The 14,894-nt window shown below is 49.4% G+C and overlaps 3 protein-coding genes across 6 annotated transcripts in view; 2 read left to right on the top strand and 1 right to left on the bottom strand.

Annotated features, from left to right (window-relative positions):
• UBAP2 (ubiquitin associated protein 2) overlaps nt 1-14,894 on the bottom strand; it is a 152,465-nt gene that overhangs the window by 4,947 nt on the left and 132,624 nt on the right. For all 4 annotated transcript variants that reach the window (XM_063319813.1, XM_063319815.1, XM_063319814.1 and 1 more), the window contains 2 exons: nt 2,770-2,848; nt 1,095-1,309 (listed from right to left, as the gene is read on the bottom strand). In XM_063319813.1, coding sequence (XP_063175883.1) covers nt 1,095-1,309; nt 2,770-2,848 — 294 coding nt within the window. The remainder of the gene's footprint in view (nt 1-1,094; nt 1,310-2,769; nt 2,849-14,894) is intronic.
• On the top strand, nt 8,395-9,304 carry LOC134508576 (interferon-like). Its single transcript, XM_063320397.1, has one exon. It carries the CDS (start codon nt 8,395-8,397, stop codon nt 8,992-8,994), a length of 600 nt encoding a protein of 199 aa, XP_063176467.1. The 3' UTR covers nt 8,995-9,304.
• On the top strand, nt 12,197-13,209 carry LOC134508538 (interferon-like). The gene has a single exon (XM_063320324.1). The coding sequence runs from the start codon at nt 12,400-12,402 to the stop codon at nt 12,976-12,978; it is 579 nt and encodes a 192-aa protein (XP_063176394.1). The 5' UTR covers nt 12,197-12,399; the 3' UTR covers nt 12,979-13,209.

Raw genomic sequence — 14,894 nt, 5'->3', positions numbered from 1 at the left:
TCATTCGCTGACTGTAAACAGCAAATCCTTACCTACCAACTGAAGAAGGAGCAACCACAGGGCTCTCCCTCCAGAATCAAATGAAACACCAACTCCTGCCTGAGGCCGTTTCATAAAACACAGTCCTACAGGGCCCTAAACCAGACTCATCTACCCTTCTGCCTGCAGCATCACCTCTTCCCAAATAACCTTCTTCGTCCTGAGACTAACAGTGCTGCTCTCTGACTTAATGGGGCCTTCTCCATCCTCAAAAGGATTTCCTAGGCACTCAGCTTGCTGACTCTCCATAGACTGGTAAGGGCTTTCAGGAACGCTGAGTCCATGAGCTGCAGTTGTCTGCTATTTACAGTAACCTGTGCAGGAGTCCATGAGTTCTGGCCTTTTAAACTTCCCGTTTTCTCGGAGAAGAGCCTGCACCCATTTTCTCACGCTTGCACATTTTTGCAGATCCCTTGAAGACTGGGGAAAACAACATGACTCCATTCTTGCAAGACCCCACTGGCGTACTGCATCCAGCTCTGGGGTCCCCAGTAAGAGAAAAGACATGGACCTGCTGGAGCGGGTCCAGAGGAGTGCCACAAAAATTATCAGAGGGCTGGAGCACCTCTCCTATGAGGAAAGGCTGAGAGAGTTGGGGTAGTTCAGCCTGATGAAGAGAAGGCTCTGGGGAGACCTTTTTGCAGCCTTTCAATACTTAAAGGGGGCTTATAAGAAAGATGCATAAGAACATTTTATCAGGGCCTGTAGTGACAGGACAAAGGGCAATGATTTTAAAATGAAAGATGGTAGGTTTAGATTAGACATAAAGAAGAAATTTTTTACAGTAAGGGTGGTGAGACACTGGAACAGGTTGCCCAGAGAAGTTGTGGGTGCCCCATCATTGGAAGTGTATCAAGGTCAGATTGGATAGGGCTTTGAGCAGCCCGATCTAGTGACAGATGTCTCTGTCCATGACAGGGGGGTTGGACGAGATGATCTTTGAAGGTCCTTCCCAACCCAAACCATCCTGTGATTCTAAGATGTAGGTTTGGACTGGAGAGAGCAAAAGCAGAGAAGCACGAAAGGAGGGTTACAGTTTAGGCTGTCACACTTACAAACATGGTTGGCCCATACTGGAATGCACTGGGTACACCGGGCACACCAGCATAATAAGGTAACCCAGTGTAGCTGTACCCTGGGGGCAGGGTCGGGTTGAGGAAGGGCTGCTGAGTTGTATGGTGAGTCTGCGTCTGGTTCTGCTGCGGCTGGGCGAGCGTGGTAGCAGGAGCAGGGGAGGCAGAATCCCCACGGCCAAATTTTGTTACGTCACCTGTGAAAGAACGAACTTATCAGAAAAACTATCAAAGCTACTCCAAATGCGGTGGACTGAAACGACTCAAATCCTCTGAATACAAGCAGATAAACAACAGAAGAGAGCACATCCTATACTTGAAAGCCTGCAGTTGTTCATGGGAAGCGCTCTCCTGGGTCTCTGTTCCTGATGGCCATAGCGACATTGCCTGTTTGTGGCACAGAACACCGTGCCATGGCTAATCCATGGATAAAATGGAGATACCAATACTTACCTATCTCACATGGTCCAAGCAGATTCATTACTATCAGATCATTGCAATAAAACAAGCTTAAAGCAGATGTATGGTAAATAGCCAAAGAGCAAATGGTTGTTGGGTTAGAGTGTGACTCTCATGAGGGTTAAACCGATTAGCTAAGCTTCATGGGCTGAAAGCAAGTTAGAATTTACAGGCAGTGATGGGCACACTTTTGTCAATGTTTATTTGTCAATCATGACTAGTTAGATGTCTGGTTCCTCACACCACCAAAGTTCTGGAGACAGTAGCTGAAGGCCAGGAAAGCAAGGCTTGCATCGTGGGCCACCTTATTGAAGAAGTAGGAAGGGAAATTCGGTTATTAACCCAAAAGCAGCTGCCTGAGAGAAGTGATTATGAAGCAGAAAACTCCCAAACACTTGCATTTTCTGTCAGCCTACAGAGCAGCATGTTCATGTGTTTTTCAGGGAGGTGACATACATCAATCATGTCTATCTCATTCCCAATCAGTATTCTTTTTTGTTGGTTACCAAGAAGTATGACAACACTTAATACCCTTAATTCCTTAATAGGAATTATAACGCCCATGGCTACAGTTTTAAACTGGCAGTCAATGAAAACCACTGAGTGAACATCCTGAATGGCATTAATGTCATCTTTGCATGCTGGTAACTGAAGAGCAAGAGCACAAATGATGAAGGGCTTCTTAGACCACATGTTTTTGGGAATGAACTCCATTAGATTTGGGGAAGATGAGGGAGAGCCTGCTAGATGCAGCTGCTGCTGGGAACATAAAAGTGCTAAAATAGCAGTAATAAAGTATGCGGAGCTGCTGAGGGGGGTCTATTCCAGTGGCAAAGAAGGAAAGCAAGCCAGTTGCATTTCGAGAAGAATGACTAAGCTATGGAATATTTTTCAAACACCTGTATATGCTCAGGAAGGGCACTAGACATTTACAATCATAACGATTTTGCACTTATTCTCAAAGGCTATCCAACTAAATCCCAGAAGAAGTCACATATGAATTACTGACCAAAACCATGAAGAAACATCAACGTGAGGGCTGAGAGGGAGATGCTTGCTTTTGTTTGACTAGTTTGGAATGACGGGTTTAACTGCTTACAGAAGGGAAAAGAGATTGCTCTTTCAGCAACGGCACGATGATCTGCATTTAGAAACCACCACATCTCACTTACCCTCCTCATCTTTAAGCAGCGCTCACCTGAGTACGGATTGTTAGCAAGGCTCCCATCTCTGCCCGTCAAGGTTGCAGGAGCAGGGAATGTAATTCCGTAGTAATCCTTGGAAAGAGACAACATCTTTTATTAATAGTTGAAACTGTAACAGAGCTGGACAGGTCTCATGAACACTGTATTATACACAGAAGAAAATTTAAAAAGGAAGAACTAAACGAGGTTTGGGCAGAAGGTGATCTAATCGCTTACAGCAGAGCTGAAGATTTACCTGGATTCTCTACTTCAAAATAAACCTACTTTGTAGACATTTTTATTATTACATACAAATACTTAATCTCTTAATGGTAAGTTAAAGGCAATGACTACAAACTTTCCTCTCCCAGTCCTCATCTCTGAGCTGTCACCTTCCAGTGAGCCTGCACCTGGAAGAGCAACAGACCACCAGGGGCCAAAGACTTAGGGTCAGGCCAGGAGCATAATCAGATCATGGATGTAGTCTAAAGGTTTTTACCCTTGCATCATGCTCTGTTTTTTAAGTGGAAACGTCAGCTAGGAAAACAGCACAAATATTAAAAAAAAAACAACCAAAAAAAACCCCAACAACAACAAAAAAAAAACCACACAAAAGAAAAGGGGGGGAAGGGGGGAAAAGAGTTACTACCTGATGACTGGAAAATTTATTTTAACTATGTTACAGATCTCAGACAGTCTCCACAGTGGAGTGTGCAAGACAATCCATTGTGGTACATGAAGAAAATGGGTTTTGTACCATTAATAAATACAATTTTAAAAATTTAAAAATAGTGTTTGTTTAACCTTTCTTTTGTCCTTTTTTAATTTCTATTTTTGTGTATATTTTATGATATACATATTTGTACAGTAGTATACGTATATAATTTAGAAATAAAAATACATTGCGGTTGAGTGGTCACAAGTTATTTACCGATGGGGTGTGTGATCAAAAAAGGTGGAGACCATTGCCTTAAATCATTTTTCTAGGTCCTCTACAGGAAGGTAAGACAGACCTCACCCCAAAAACGCACCCAAAACCAAAGCAGCATTTTGTCTTCAGTTTAGGAGAAAAAGAGAAAAAACTTTGCCCTTCCCCCTCTGGGTGAACTCCACATGTGGGCCTGGTACTCTGATAAGTGGTTTTCCTCCTAATTCTCATGGTTTACTCCTCACCACCTCTGATCAATCAAGAGTTAATGCTTTACCCACTAATCTATCCATTTCCACACATTCTCCAACACCGGAAAAACATCCTCCCTTCTTCATACCTCTCTGAAAATTCCCCAGCACCTCAAACGCTTTCTCCAAGTTGACAGCACCTTCCAGCTTGCTGCATTTCTGTGCATCACCCCCGTGTTTCCTGCACTGAATTCTCTATTGCTGAACATGAAATAGTCCAGCAACGACTTAGTATTGCAGGTGCTTGCCGTAACTTGAAACAGTGATGTAAGTGGGAGTTTGTTATAGACCCCCTAATCAGGATGTAGAAACCGAGGAAGTATTCTATAAGCGGCTGGCAGAGGTCTCGCGATCATCTGCCCTTGTTCTTGTGGGGGATTTCAACTTCCCGGATGTCCGCTGGGAATACTACACCGCAGAGAGGGAACAGTCCCGGAGGTTCCTGGAGTGTGTGGAAGACAACTTCCTAACACAGCTGGTGAAGGAACCTACTAGGGGAAGTGCCCTACTGGAGCTACTGTTTGTTAACAGAGAAGGTCTTGTGGGGGATGTAAAGGTTGGAGGTCGTCTTGGGCAGAGTGACCATGAAATGATAGAGTTTTCAATTCTTGGTGAAGGGAGGCGGGGAGCCAGCAAAACTGCCACCTTGGATTTCCGAAGGGCAGACTTTAGCCTGTTTAGGAGCATGGTTGAGAGTGTCCCTTGGGAGGCAGTTTTGAAGAGCAAAGGTGCCCAGGAAAGCTGGTCATACTTCAAGCAGGTGCTCTTAGAAGCACAGAAGGCCATCCCCATGTCCCGAAAGACGAGCCGACGGGGAAGAAGGCCAGCCTGGCTAAATAGAGAGCTTTGGCTGGACCTCAGAAAAAAAAGGAAGGCTTACATTCTCTGGAAAAGGGGCTTGGCAATTTATGAGGATTATCAAGATATAACAAAGCTATGCAGGGGGAAGATTAGAAAGGCCAAAGCTCAATCAGAACTCAGCTTGGCCACTGCAGTTAAAGACAACAAGAAGAGATTTTTCCAGTATATCAACAGAAAAAGGAAAACTAGGGAAAATATAGGTCCACTGATGAATGAGACGGGTGCCCTAGTGGTGGAAGACACAGAGAAGGCAGAGTTACTGAATGCCTTCTTTTCTTCGGTCTTCACTGATAAAGCCGTCCCTCACGCATCCCATACCCTGGAGGCAAGGGGGAAGGTCTGGAGAGAGGAAGATTTTCCCTTAGTTGAGGAGGACCGGGTCAGAGACCACTTGGCCAAGCTGGACATTCATAAATCCATGAGCCCTGACGGGATGCACCCGCGAGTGCTGAGAGAGCTGGCAGATGTTATCGCTAGACCACTCTCCATTGTCTTTGAAAAGTCATGGGGAACAGGAGAGGTGCCTGAGGACTGGAGGAAGGCTGACATCACTCCAATCTTCAAAAAAGGCAAGAAGGAGGACCCAGGGAACTACAGGCCGGTTAGCCTCACCTCTGTCCCTGGGAAGGTAATGGAGCCACTCATTCTGGATGTCGTCTCCAAACACATAGAGGAACAGGAAGTTATTGGAAGTGGTCAGCATGGATTTACCAAGGGCAAATCATGCCTGACCAATCTGATAGCTTTCTATGATGTTATAACGGGTTGGCTGGATGAGGGGAGAGCCGTAGATGTCATCTACCTTGACCTTAGCAAGGCTTTTGACACTGTCTCCCATAACAGCCTCATTAGGAAGCTGAGGAAGTATGGGCTAGATGAGGTGACAGTGAGGTGGATCGAGAGCTGGCTGAGTGACAGAACTCAGAGGGTTGTGATCAGCGGCACAGAGTCCAGTTGGAGGCCTGTAACGACTGGTGTCCCTCAGGGGTCAATACTTGGACCAATTTTGTTCAATATATTCATTAATGACCTAGATGAGGGGACAGAGTGTATCCTCAGCAAGTTTGCTGATGATACCAAGCTGGGAGGGGTGGCCGACACTCCAGAGGGCCGTGCTGCCATCCAGCGTGACCTGGACAGGCTGGAGAGCTGGGCAGAGAAGAGCCTAATGAGGTTCAACAAAAGCAAGTGTAAGGTCCTGCACCTGGGAAGGAAGAATGCCAAACACCAGTATATGTTAGGGGCGGACATGCTGGGAAGCAGCTCTGAGGAGAAGGACCTGGGGGTCCTGGTAGACAGCAAATTATCCATGAGCCAGCAGTGTGCCCTTGTCGCCAAGAAGGCCAATGGCATCCTGGGCTGCATAGGGAAGACTGTGGCCAGTAGGTCGAGGGAGGTCATTCTCCCCCTCTACTCTGCACTGGTGAGGCCACAACTGGAGTACTGTGTCCAGTTTTGGGCTCCCCAGTTCAAGAGGGACAGGGAACTACTGGAGCGAGTCCAGCGTAGGGCAACCAAGATGATTATGGGACTGGAGCACCTCCCTTATGAGGAAAGGCTGAAAGAGCTGGGACTCTTTAGCCTGGAGAAGAGAAGGTTGAGGGGGGACCTGATTAATGTTTACAAGTACCTAAAGGGTGGGTTTAAGGAGGACGGAGCCAGGCTCTTTTCAATGGTTCCCAGCGACAGGACGAGGGGCAATGGGCACAAGTCAGAACATAGGAAGTTCCGTTCAAATACACGGAAAAACTTCTTTACAGTGAGGGTGACAGAGCACTGGAACAGGCTGCCCAGGGAGGGTGTGGAGTCCCCTTCTCTGGAGATTTTCAAGACCCGCCTGGATGCAGCCCTGAGGGATGTGCTTTAGGCAATCCTGCTCTAGCAGGGGAGTTGGACTAGATGATCTCTAGAGGTCCCTTCCAACTCTGAAGATTCCGTGATTCTGTGATTTCATCATCCTTTCCTTCCCTTCCCAGGTAATTCCACCTTATCAACTCTGGCATGAATCTCTTAACAAAACACAATCAAATTCACATTAAAAGTTTTAGCAGATTACTCAAAAGCAGCACTCCTGTCTCCTTCCAAGGGAAATTCCAGAAAAAGCAGATTTGCAGAAGAGATCTGAACTAGAACTGACACGCTAGCATTTTCCCCTATATAAATTAGACAAAATATAACAAAATGCGCATAAAAACAGGATCTAAGGATTGCAATTATTCCCACCACCTCTCAGGTGGGGGAAAAACACATCAGCACTGCATATCCCAATCTCACACATCTGTGCATACACACATTCAAAACAAAAAATCATTAGGAAATATAAGCTCATGCCAATTATCTTTTCACTTCACGCCCACCCATAGGAAAACATCAGAAGAGATTCTGTGCTCTTCAAACACCATGGGTATTTCCTGACCTACAGAAGGCATGCAGAAGAAGGTGCCTGAAGTCAAAACTGAAATATCAGGAATATATTCAAAAGCTGAGACAGAAAAGGACTGAAAAATAGTAAGTCATCTGACGTAACAGATTTAAGCTCCACAAAGCAGCTTCCTAGGTACCACACACAGCAGCTAAAGCATTTGTAAGATCTCTGCTACACAGGCAGCCTGACACAGGCTAACAGAAAAGATAGCATGTAATTGCTATGTAATACACACAGAAAATAATAATAATAATAAAATATACAGAATATTCACATTAGGAAATTGAGTTAAATTAAAAAAGAACCCCCTCCCAAACGTCAGGAGAAACCGCTGTTCTCGCTGCATCAGCAGCCACCGGCACCCCTCTCTGCTGGAAGCTTCCCAGGAAGCAGTGACGACTTGAACTTGGATCTCTGCCCACTTTCACTTTCTCGATGTAAGCAGACCAGCATGTCAAAGACAAATATTCCCACCTGCTCCTGCCTCCCAAATGCCCAATATTGACAAATTTCTACAACAAATTCAAAGCACAAAAAAACCGCAAAAATCTAGAAATCAAAATCATTGCATGAATAGTTAATGAAAAATCCTTCGTGACATTTATGCCTTTATTTATAAATATCAACACACTAAGGACAAATAATTCAGGGGGCAGGGGGAAAGACAGACGACCCTAAAAGGAAAGCATGCATAGACACATATACACAAATAATATCAAAGCGTGAAATAAGAAAAATAGGGGTTGGTAGAGAAAGAAAATTGAAAATAAAAACCAAGCAAGAACACACACATATGAGATGAAAAGGAAACCCCTAAATACATCCCCAGTACAGCTGCCCCAAAAGCCTCTGCCCTGTGCTTTCACATCCCCCATTGAACCACAGCAGCACAACAGCCGGGTTCTCCCGCATCCCAACAGCAGCCCCGGGAAAGAACCAGCTCCCCTTCCCTATGGCCACCTCTCACTCACGCTGACAAGCACAAAGCAGCCCTCAGGAGAAAGTAAATAGAAAGCAAAACTGAAAATGGGAAGAGGGAAATTCTGTCTAGAGGATGATGATGAAAGGAAAGCCAAGGCACTGCATAAAGCTGGACACCCGGCAGCACCCCAAGCACAGTGCCCACCCGCACCACCACCGAGCCTCACCAGCCTCCTGCCCACCACCACACACCATGCCTGCGCCCGCAACCCACCACACCCGCCTGCGCCACGGCGCCCCGACGCTCCTGCTCCTCCTGACGGCTCTCGCCACCACCCTCGCCTGCCACCACCTGCACCCCCTAGACACCACCTTCGCCTGGGACAGCATCAAGACTCTGAAGGCCATGGCTCCCAGACCGCCACAGCCCTGCCAACACCAACAGGCGCCCTTCCCCTTCCCCGACACCCTCCTCCACAACAGCCACCCACAGCAAGCCGCCGCCACCGCCCGACACATCCTCGACAACCTCTTCGCCACCCTCAGCGCACAGAGCACCCCCCAACACTGGGACGACCAGGCACGCCATCGCCTCCTCAACCACCTCCATCATTACATCAATCACCTGGAGCGATGCCTGCCAGCCAACAGGACACTCATCAAAAGCCAAGGGCCTCGCAACCTGATGCTCAGCATCAACAAATACTTCAGGCGCATCCACAACTTCCTCCACACCCACAACCACAGCGCCTGTGCCTGGGACCACGTCCGCCTCGAAGTTCGCGCCTCTTTCCAACGTGTGGACACACTGATACGGCAAATGAAGAGCCCAGCCACTCCTGGTACCCCCTAAACCCACCCGTGCCAAATGCCCATCCCCAGCCAATGTCGGAGACCGCAGGGATTGCTCAGCTCCGCTCAACACCTCTTCCAGCCAGGAGCCTGCACCGACAGGGAAGTGGGCATGACTGTGGCGAGGAGGGGGCCAGGCTGCGGAACAGCCTGCACACCCACACTGCAGACACACCTTTGCTGGGAAGGAAGGAGAAGGAAATGGTTGTGCTTCACATTAATGGACACAGACGAGGCAATGGGGAGAGGGGTGGTATTTATTATCCACGGCATTTTCTTGCCCATCCAGACTGTGACTTCCACTGATGGAGGGAAGGTCCCCATGGACATCGCAGGACTCTTATGCCAACCACTATTTATCATAAAACTCTATTTATTTATTTAACTTGCCATTATTTTATTTTATTTATTTATTTATTTATTCGCTTGTTGGAAATAAAGACTTTTTGAAAAACAAAAAAGAAGAAAAATGAAACGAGGTGGTCATAATGTATATACCTGACAGGCAAAGACAAAATAAGATCTCTGCAGGCAGGCAGGGACGAACCTCCCTCCTGTAGCACATCCCATCAATGCCTCCTGCCCCAGTTGAAGGCTCCAGACAGCAGGCCACTCTTGGGGACCCAGCATGGTCCTTCAAGCCTACAGGGATCTCCCACTGATGCCAGACCATAGGAGAACACACATGGCTAGATGGCATGATGTCTGCACTGCACGCTCCTCCTGTCTCATCACCCACCCTCTCCATTCCCAACCCTCTCCCACTGCAAAGATGTGAAAATCATCCGCAAACCACGACCCCACCACAAACAGCCATTTAGCAATGCCATAGCACTGCTTGAGACCAGGTAGGGTGGCGTGGAATAGGTACACCTCAAAGAGGCAAGGAGGGGATCCACCAAGGCCTGTGGTGATTTGGACAAGCAAGAGCACCCCAATGCTTCCAAACCCACCTGAGCAACACCAAAAAGCCACAAAAGCCACAGGAGATGAACAGGACTGCTCATTGCTCTCCTACAACCACCACAAATGGCCCAGGACACTCCTGCCTGTGCTCACACACTAGTGGTCATGGGGACCTGCCTCACTACACGGATCACAACGGCCTAGGGCTTGTTCACCCCAATACATCCTTAGCAAACAAAAAGATACATCCCCCAAACACCACCACCCAACATGGTTCAAATTAACCAGCACAGACCAACACAGAATGACCCATGAAGGAAGCTGCCCATGCACCACCAGCACCAGGTGCTCCTTTGCCCTCCAACCACCACCCCAAAAATATCTGCCCCAGCTACTTTGCCCTCCCCAGGGAAGTCTGCGCAAGACAACACAAAAGTTCAGCGGTTCTGGCCTCCGCCCACCTGGGACAAAGAGGTTGCTCTCCATGCTCAGTCACACCATCACACCACCTCCACCACCACATAACACCAAGGGCACTGCTCTGTGCAAATACAAAGAAGCACTTTCCGCACAGCTGGAGAGCAAGAAAACAAGTGAGACCAAACATATTTGGTTATAGAGCAGGACCACTCAAGATGCAACTTCCAGGTTGTACTATAGTCCTCCTGGTGTTCCCTCTAACCAGAAATACCCTTTGATGCCAGGCAGGGGGGACCTCATTGGCTTTGTCTTATCTGAAGTGTCTGAAGAAAGAAAATCTCAATCAGACATAAATAGAGAGTGTGAGAAACAAGTTCCGGTCCGAATGAAATAGGCTCAGGCAGAATCCTCTGTGAAGCACATTTTCATTCACGTTCTTGCAAGAGCCGGTGACCTAGCAAGTAGGCACACTCTCAGTTCTTGAAACACACCTTTTTATTCCCTAATCCCGGCCAAATTTTTCCCTCCCCTGTTTCCCATTGGTTAGGTACTCCAGGGTTCACAGTCTGTCCGAGGCGCCTAAAATTCTTCCTGCATGTCCTGCCTCCGTTTACTTCTCCTTACGCTACACCTAAAGAGATTATCTGACTAGTTTCTTTCCTTCCTTTTTGGTAACAAAAAATTTGCTCAATGTCATTAGCCCTGGTTAAATGTTTGACTACCCTTCTAGAAACTAATCCAGTAGGAATCAGTTTGTCCTTTTGTCTATGTGATAAGAGATGTTCTACAAGCCTTTCCTGGAGTCTCTTTGTCTTAGTCATTCCCTTATGTTACCTCTGATGGAAACGGTTTTTCTCCTCTGCAGAAGCAATACCTGCCTTTCTTACAAGAGGAGGAGAGGAAACAACCCACGTTAGAACACAGGGAATTAAACATGAAAGAATAAACACATGTTTATTAACTCTACAATGAAGTTAAAACACCACCAGAAGAGGGATCAGGGAGGATGGACAAGGATACCCATAACCTCCTCAGACACCACCTACTTTCAGCAACAGATTCCACTTGGGACTTCCAGAGAAAAAGACACCATTGGAAAAAAAAAAAAGAGAAGCAACAATGCAAAAAGAGTGATTTAAAAAAACAAAAAAACAACAGAGACAAAAAGAGAAGTTCCAGTAGTATGAAAGCAAAAATTAAGACATATGCACTTCATGGAGAAAACTCTGGAAAATGGAAAAAGGGATGTTTCTACAGGACTTTTTCCTCTATGAGACATGAGACAGGGCTCAGAAAAAAATCCACAACTGACAAAATTAACAAAAATCATCCTATGTAAAAATATTCCTGGCGGTGTCTCCTTCAGTGTTCAATAAGCAATAACTTAGAAAAGACTTCCTCTACCACATCTAAATCAAGTTAAACCAGAAAAAGGAAAAAGGGATTTTAGAAGTTCATCGATGAGCATACAGAGCTCAAAAAAATCACCTCAACAATGGACTTCCAAGACTTCAAGAGCTCTGGAGAATCCGAAGACATACATCATTTTAAAAAACTACAAGAATGAAAAAAGAAAAGATGTCTTCATACGAAAAAAACCATGATAAACGCATCGAAAGTAAAAAATCCACAAGAAATACAACAGTATTACATAACAAAAAGAAACTTAGGCAGGACGGGAAATTCAATGCAAAACAAGAGCCCTGAGAGATCATGAAGGAGGAAAAGAAGAAACCACAAAACAATGACAATAGAAAACAACTACGAATTAAGTCATTAACCACAGTACTTTCGCATCCCCCCCTCAACCACTACAGCCAACCTCCCCACAACACACCACCAGCAAAGCACCGCCACCCCCCTCCCCACGCGCGGGGACACCCCAACAACGCACTTCCCCAAGACCACCACAGCCACCAGGCAAAAATGAAAACGACAGCCGGAAACTCGCTGCGACCAGAAAGCGAGGAAGCCGAAGCCGCGGCACCCCATAAAGCCCCACACCCGGCAGCACCCCAAGCACAGCGCCCACCCGCACCACCACCGAGCCTCACCAGCCTCCTGCCCACCACCACACACCATGCCTGCGCCCGCAACCCACCACACCCGCCTGCGCCACGGCGCCCCGACGCTCCTGCTCCTCCTGACGGCTCTCGCCACCACCCTCGCCTGCCGCCACCTGCCTCCCTGCCACTCCACCTTCCCCTGGGACAGCCTCAGCATCCTCCGGGACATGGCTCCCAGACCGCCACAGCCCTGCCAACACCAACAGGCGCCCTTCCCCTTCCCCGACACCCTCCTCCACAACAGCCACCCACAGCAAGCCGCCGCCACCGCCCGACACATCCTCGACAACCTCTTCGCCACCCTCAGCGCACAGAGCACCCCCCAACACTGGGACGACCAGGCACGCCATCGCCTCCTCAACAACCTCCACCGCCACAGCCAGCAGCTCCAGCAATGCCTCGCACCCAACGGCACGCTCTCCCAAGGACAAGGGCCCCGCAACCGCACGCTCACCATCAGCAAATACTTCAGGCGCATCCACAACTTCCTCCACACCCACAACCACAGCGCCTGCGCCTGGGACCACGTCCGCCTCGAAGTTCGCGCCTCTTTCCAGCGCCTCCACAACCTCACCCGCACCATGTGCAATTAGACCAACCGCCCCGACCAACCCGCGCGCACCCACGCGCCCCCGCCACCACTTCTCCAACACCGACGCGGCCCCACCGCGGGCCTCCCGCCTCCCCTCACCCGTGCCAAGAGCCGCTGCAACAACGGCCCTGCGCCCTCAGCCTCCACTGACCCCCTCCCCTATTTATACAACTCCCTCTATTTATTTTCACAATGCCTTTTATCTATTTATTCACCTATTTATTCCACAGACAATAAAGACCTGTTGCAAAAACCGTGACACTGCCTCCCCTCTCACAAGCACAGCCACCAGCCTTTGGCGTGGCGGGAAGCCACCTCCACTCAACACCTACTCCGCTCAACCCCTGCTCCAAACAGGGCTCCGCACATCCCGTGCCCGCTCTTCTCTTTGCCGCCTGCCCAAGGAGCCGCTGGCCTCAACCTCCTGCCAAAACCTCCGCGCCAGCCTTTAGCCATCGTCATCACCATCGGCTCGGCGGCCCTCCCCCTCCTCAACACTGTCCACCTTCCACCCCGCTTCACATCAACTCACCATCAGATCCCCAGTCCTCACTACAAGGACAGCACGGACCTCTCGGAGCGGGTCCAGACCAGGGCTACAAACACCCTCACAGGGATGGAACACCTCTCCTGGGAGGGCAGGATGAGAGAGCTGGCGTTCCCCAGACGGGAGAAGGGAAGGCTCCGGCGAGACCTTCTCCCACCCTTTCAACGCTTCAAGGGCGCTTGGAAGAAACACGGGGACGCGACTTTTTAGCAGGGCCTCTAGCGACAGGAGAGGGGGTAAACGGCTTTAAACACACACAGAAGAGACCCAGACTAGACACAAGGAAGCCATCTTTTACCGTGAGGGGGCTCAAACGCTGGCACAGCTTGCCCACAGACGTCCTACACGCCCCGCCCCGGCAAACAGGCAAGGGCACGTCGGAGGGCGCTCTGGGCAACAGGATCCCCTTCAAAAAGGCCCTGCGCGGGGCCGGGGGGTTGCACCAGACGACCTTGAAAGCTCCCGCCCAACCCAAACCACTCAACCACTCTATCGCTTGCATCTGCCTGACTTCCGCTACTCTTCCCACCTCAGGCAGCTTTCAAGACAACGCTCGCCCTGCGCTGCTCCAAAACGCCTTGCACCACCAACTCTTCGAGGGCAACACGGACAAGGGACAGCCACGCACCTCCAACACCAGCCCACCTCCTGCAGTCACGGCCCCCAGGGGCGCCACATCACCACGCACCAGCCAGCACCCCAAGCACGGCACCCACCGACACAACGTTAACTAACAAGACCATAACTCCCAGACCACCACCGCCTTCCCGCCACACCAACACACGCACACCGTGTCCCCCTCCCTCCAAAAGCCTTGACAAAACGCCTGACACAGTCTCTCGCACAAGCAGAACACCGTCCTTGTCCTTGCCCTTGGCAAGGGACCCAAAAACCTTAGCGGCGGCACCCTCCACCTCCTCCTCCCCCTACAGCTCTACAACTACATCACCTGCCTCAGCTCCACCTCCACACGGACTCTCGGACGTCCCTCCTCCATCCAGCGGCACCGCGGCTCACGCCACCCCAAACGGCCCAACCCTTCCCTTACGGGGGACATCATCATCTTTGCTCTCCAGCCACCTCAGGCAAGGAGGCAGAGAAAACGCAACAAGACCCCTGCTACAGGGACACACGCATGGCACCACAGCCAGGGACCCAACGCAGCAGCAGCAGCAGCAGCAGCGGGAGGAGGAGAAAAACTCTTCCCTTTCTCCTCTTCCTTTTCCTCAAGCCTTGCCTCCCCATTCGCACCAGCTTCAAACACAGAGGCTGGGGCAGCTCCAGCCAGCAACACATCCAATGCTCAACTGCCTACGCCCAGAGCCACCTCCTCGCCAGCCACCGCCACCCCCAGGGGCCACCCTCGCTCC

Source organism: Chroicocephalus ridibundus, chromosome Z, assembly GCF_963924245.1.
Source record: "Chroicocephalus ridibundus chromosome Z, bChrRid1.1, whole genome shotgun sequence".
Classification (NCBI taxonomy): domain Eukaryota; kingdom Metazoa; phylum Chordata; class Aves; order Charadriiformes; family Laridae; genus Chroicocephalus; species Chroicocephalus ridibundus.
This window is presented reverse-complemented; position numbering and strand designations above follow the sequence as displayed.

Coding starts and splice junctions, on each gene's coding strand:
- LOC134508538 (XM_063320324.1), top strand. CDS start 12,400: ATGCCTGCGCCCGCAACCCACCACACCCGCCTGCGCCACGGCGCCCCG.
- LOC134508576 (XM_063320397.1), top strand. CDS start 8,395: ATGCCTGCGCCCGCAACCCACCACACCCGCCTGCGCCACGGCGCCCCG.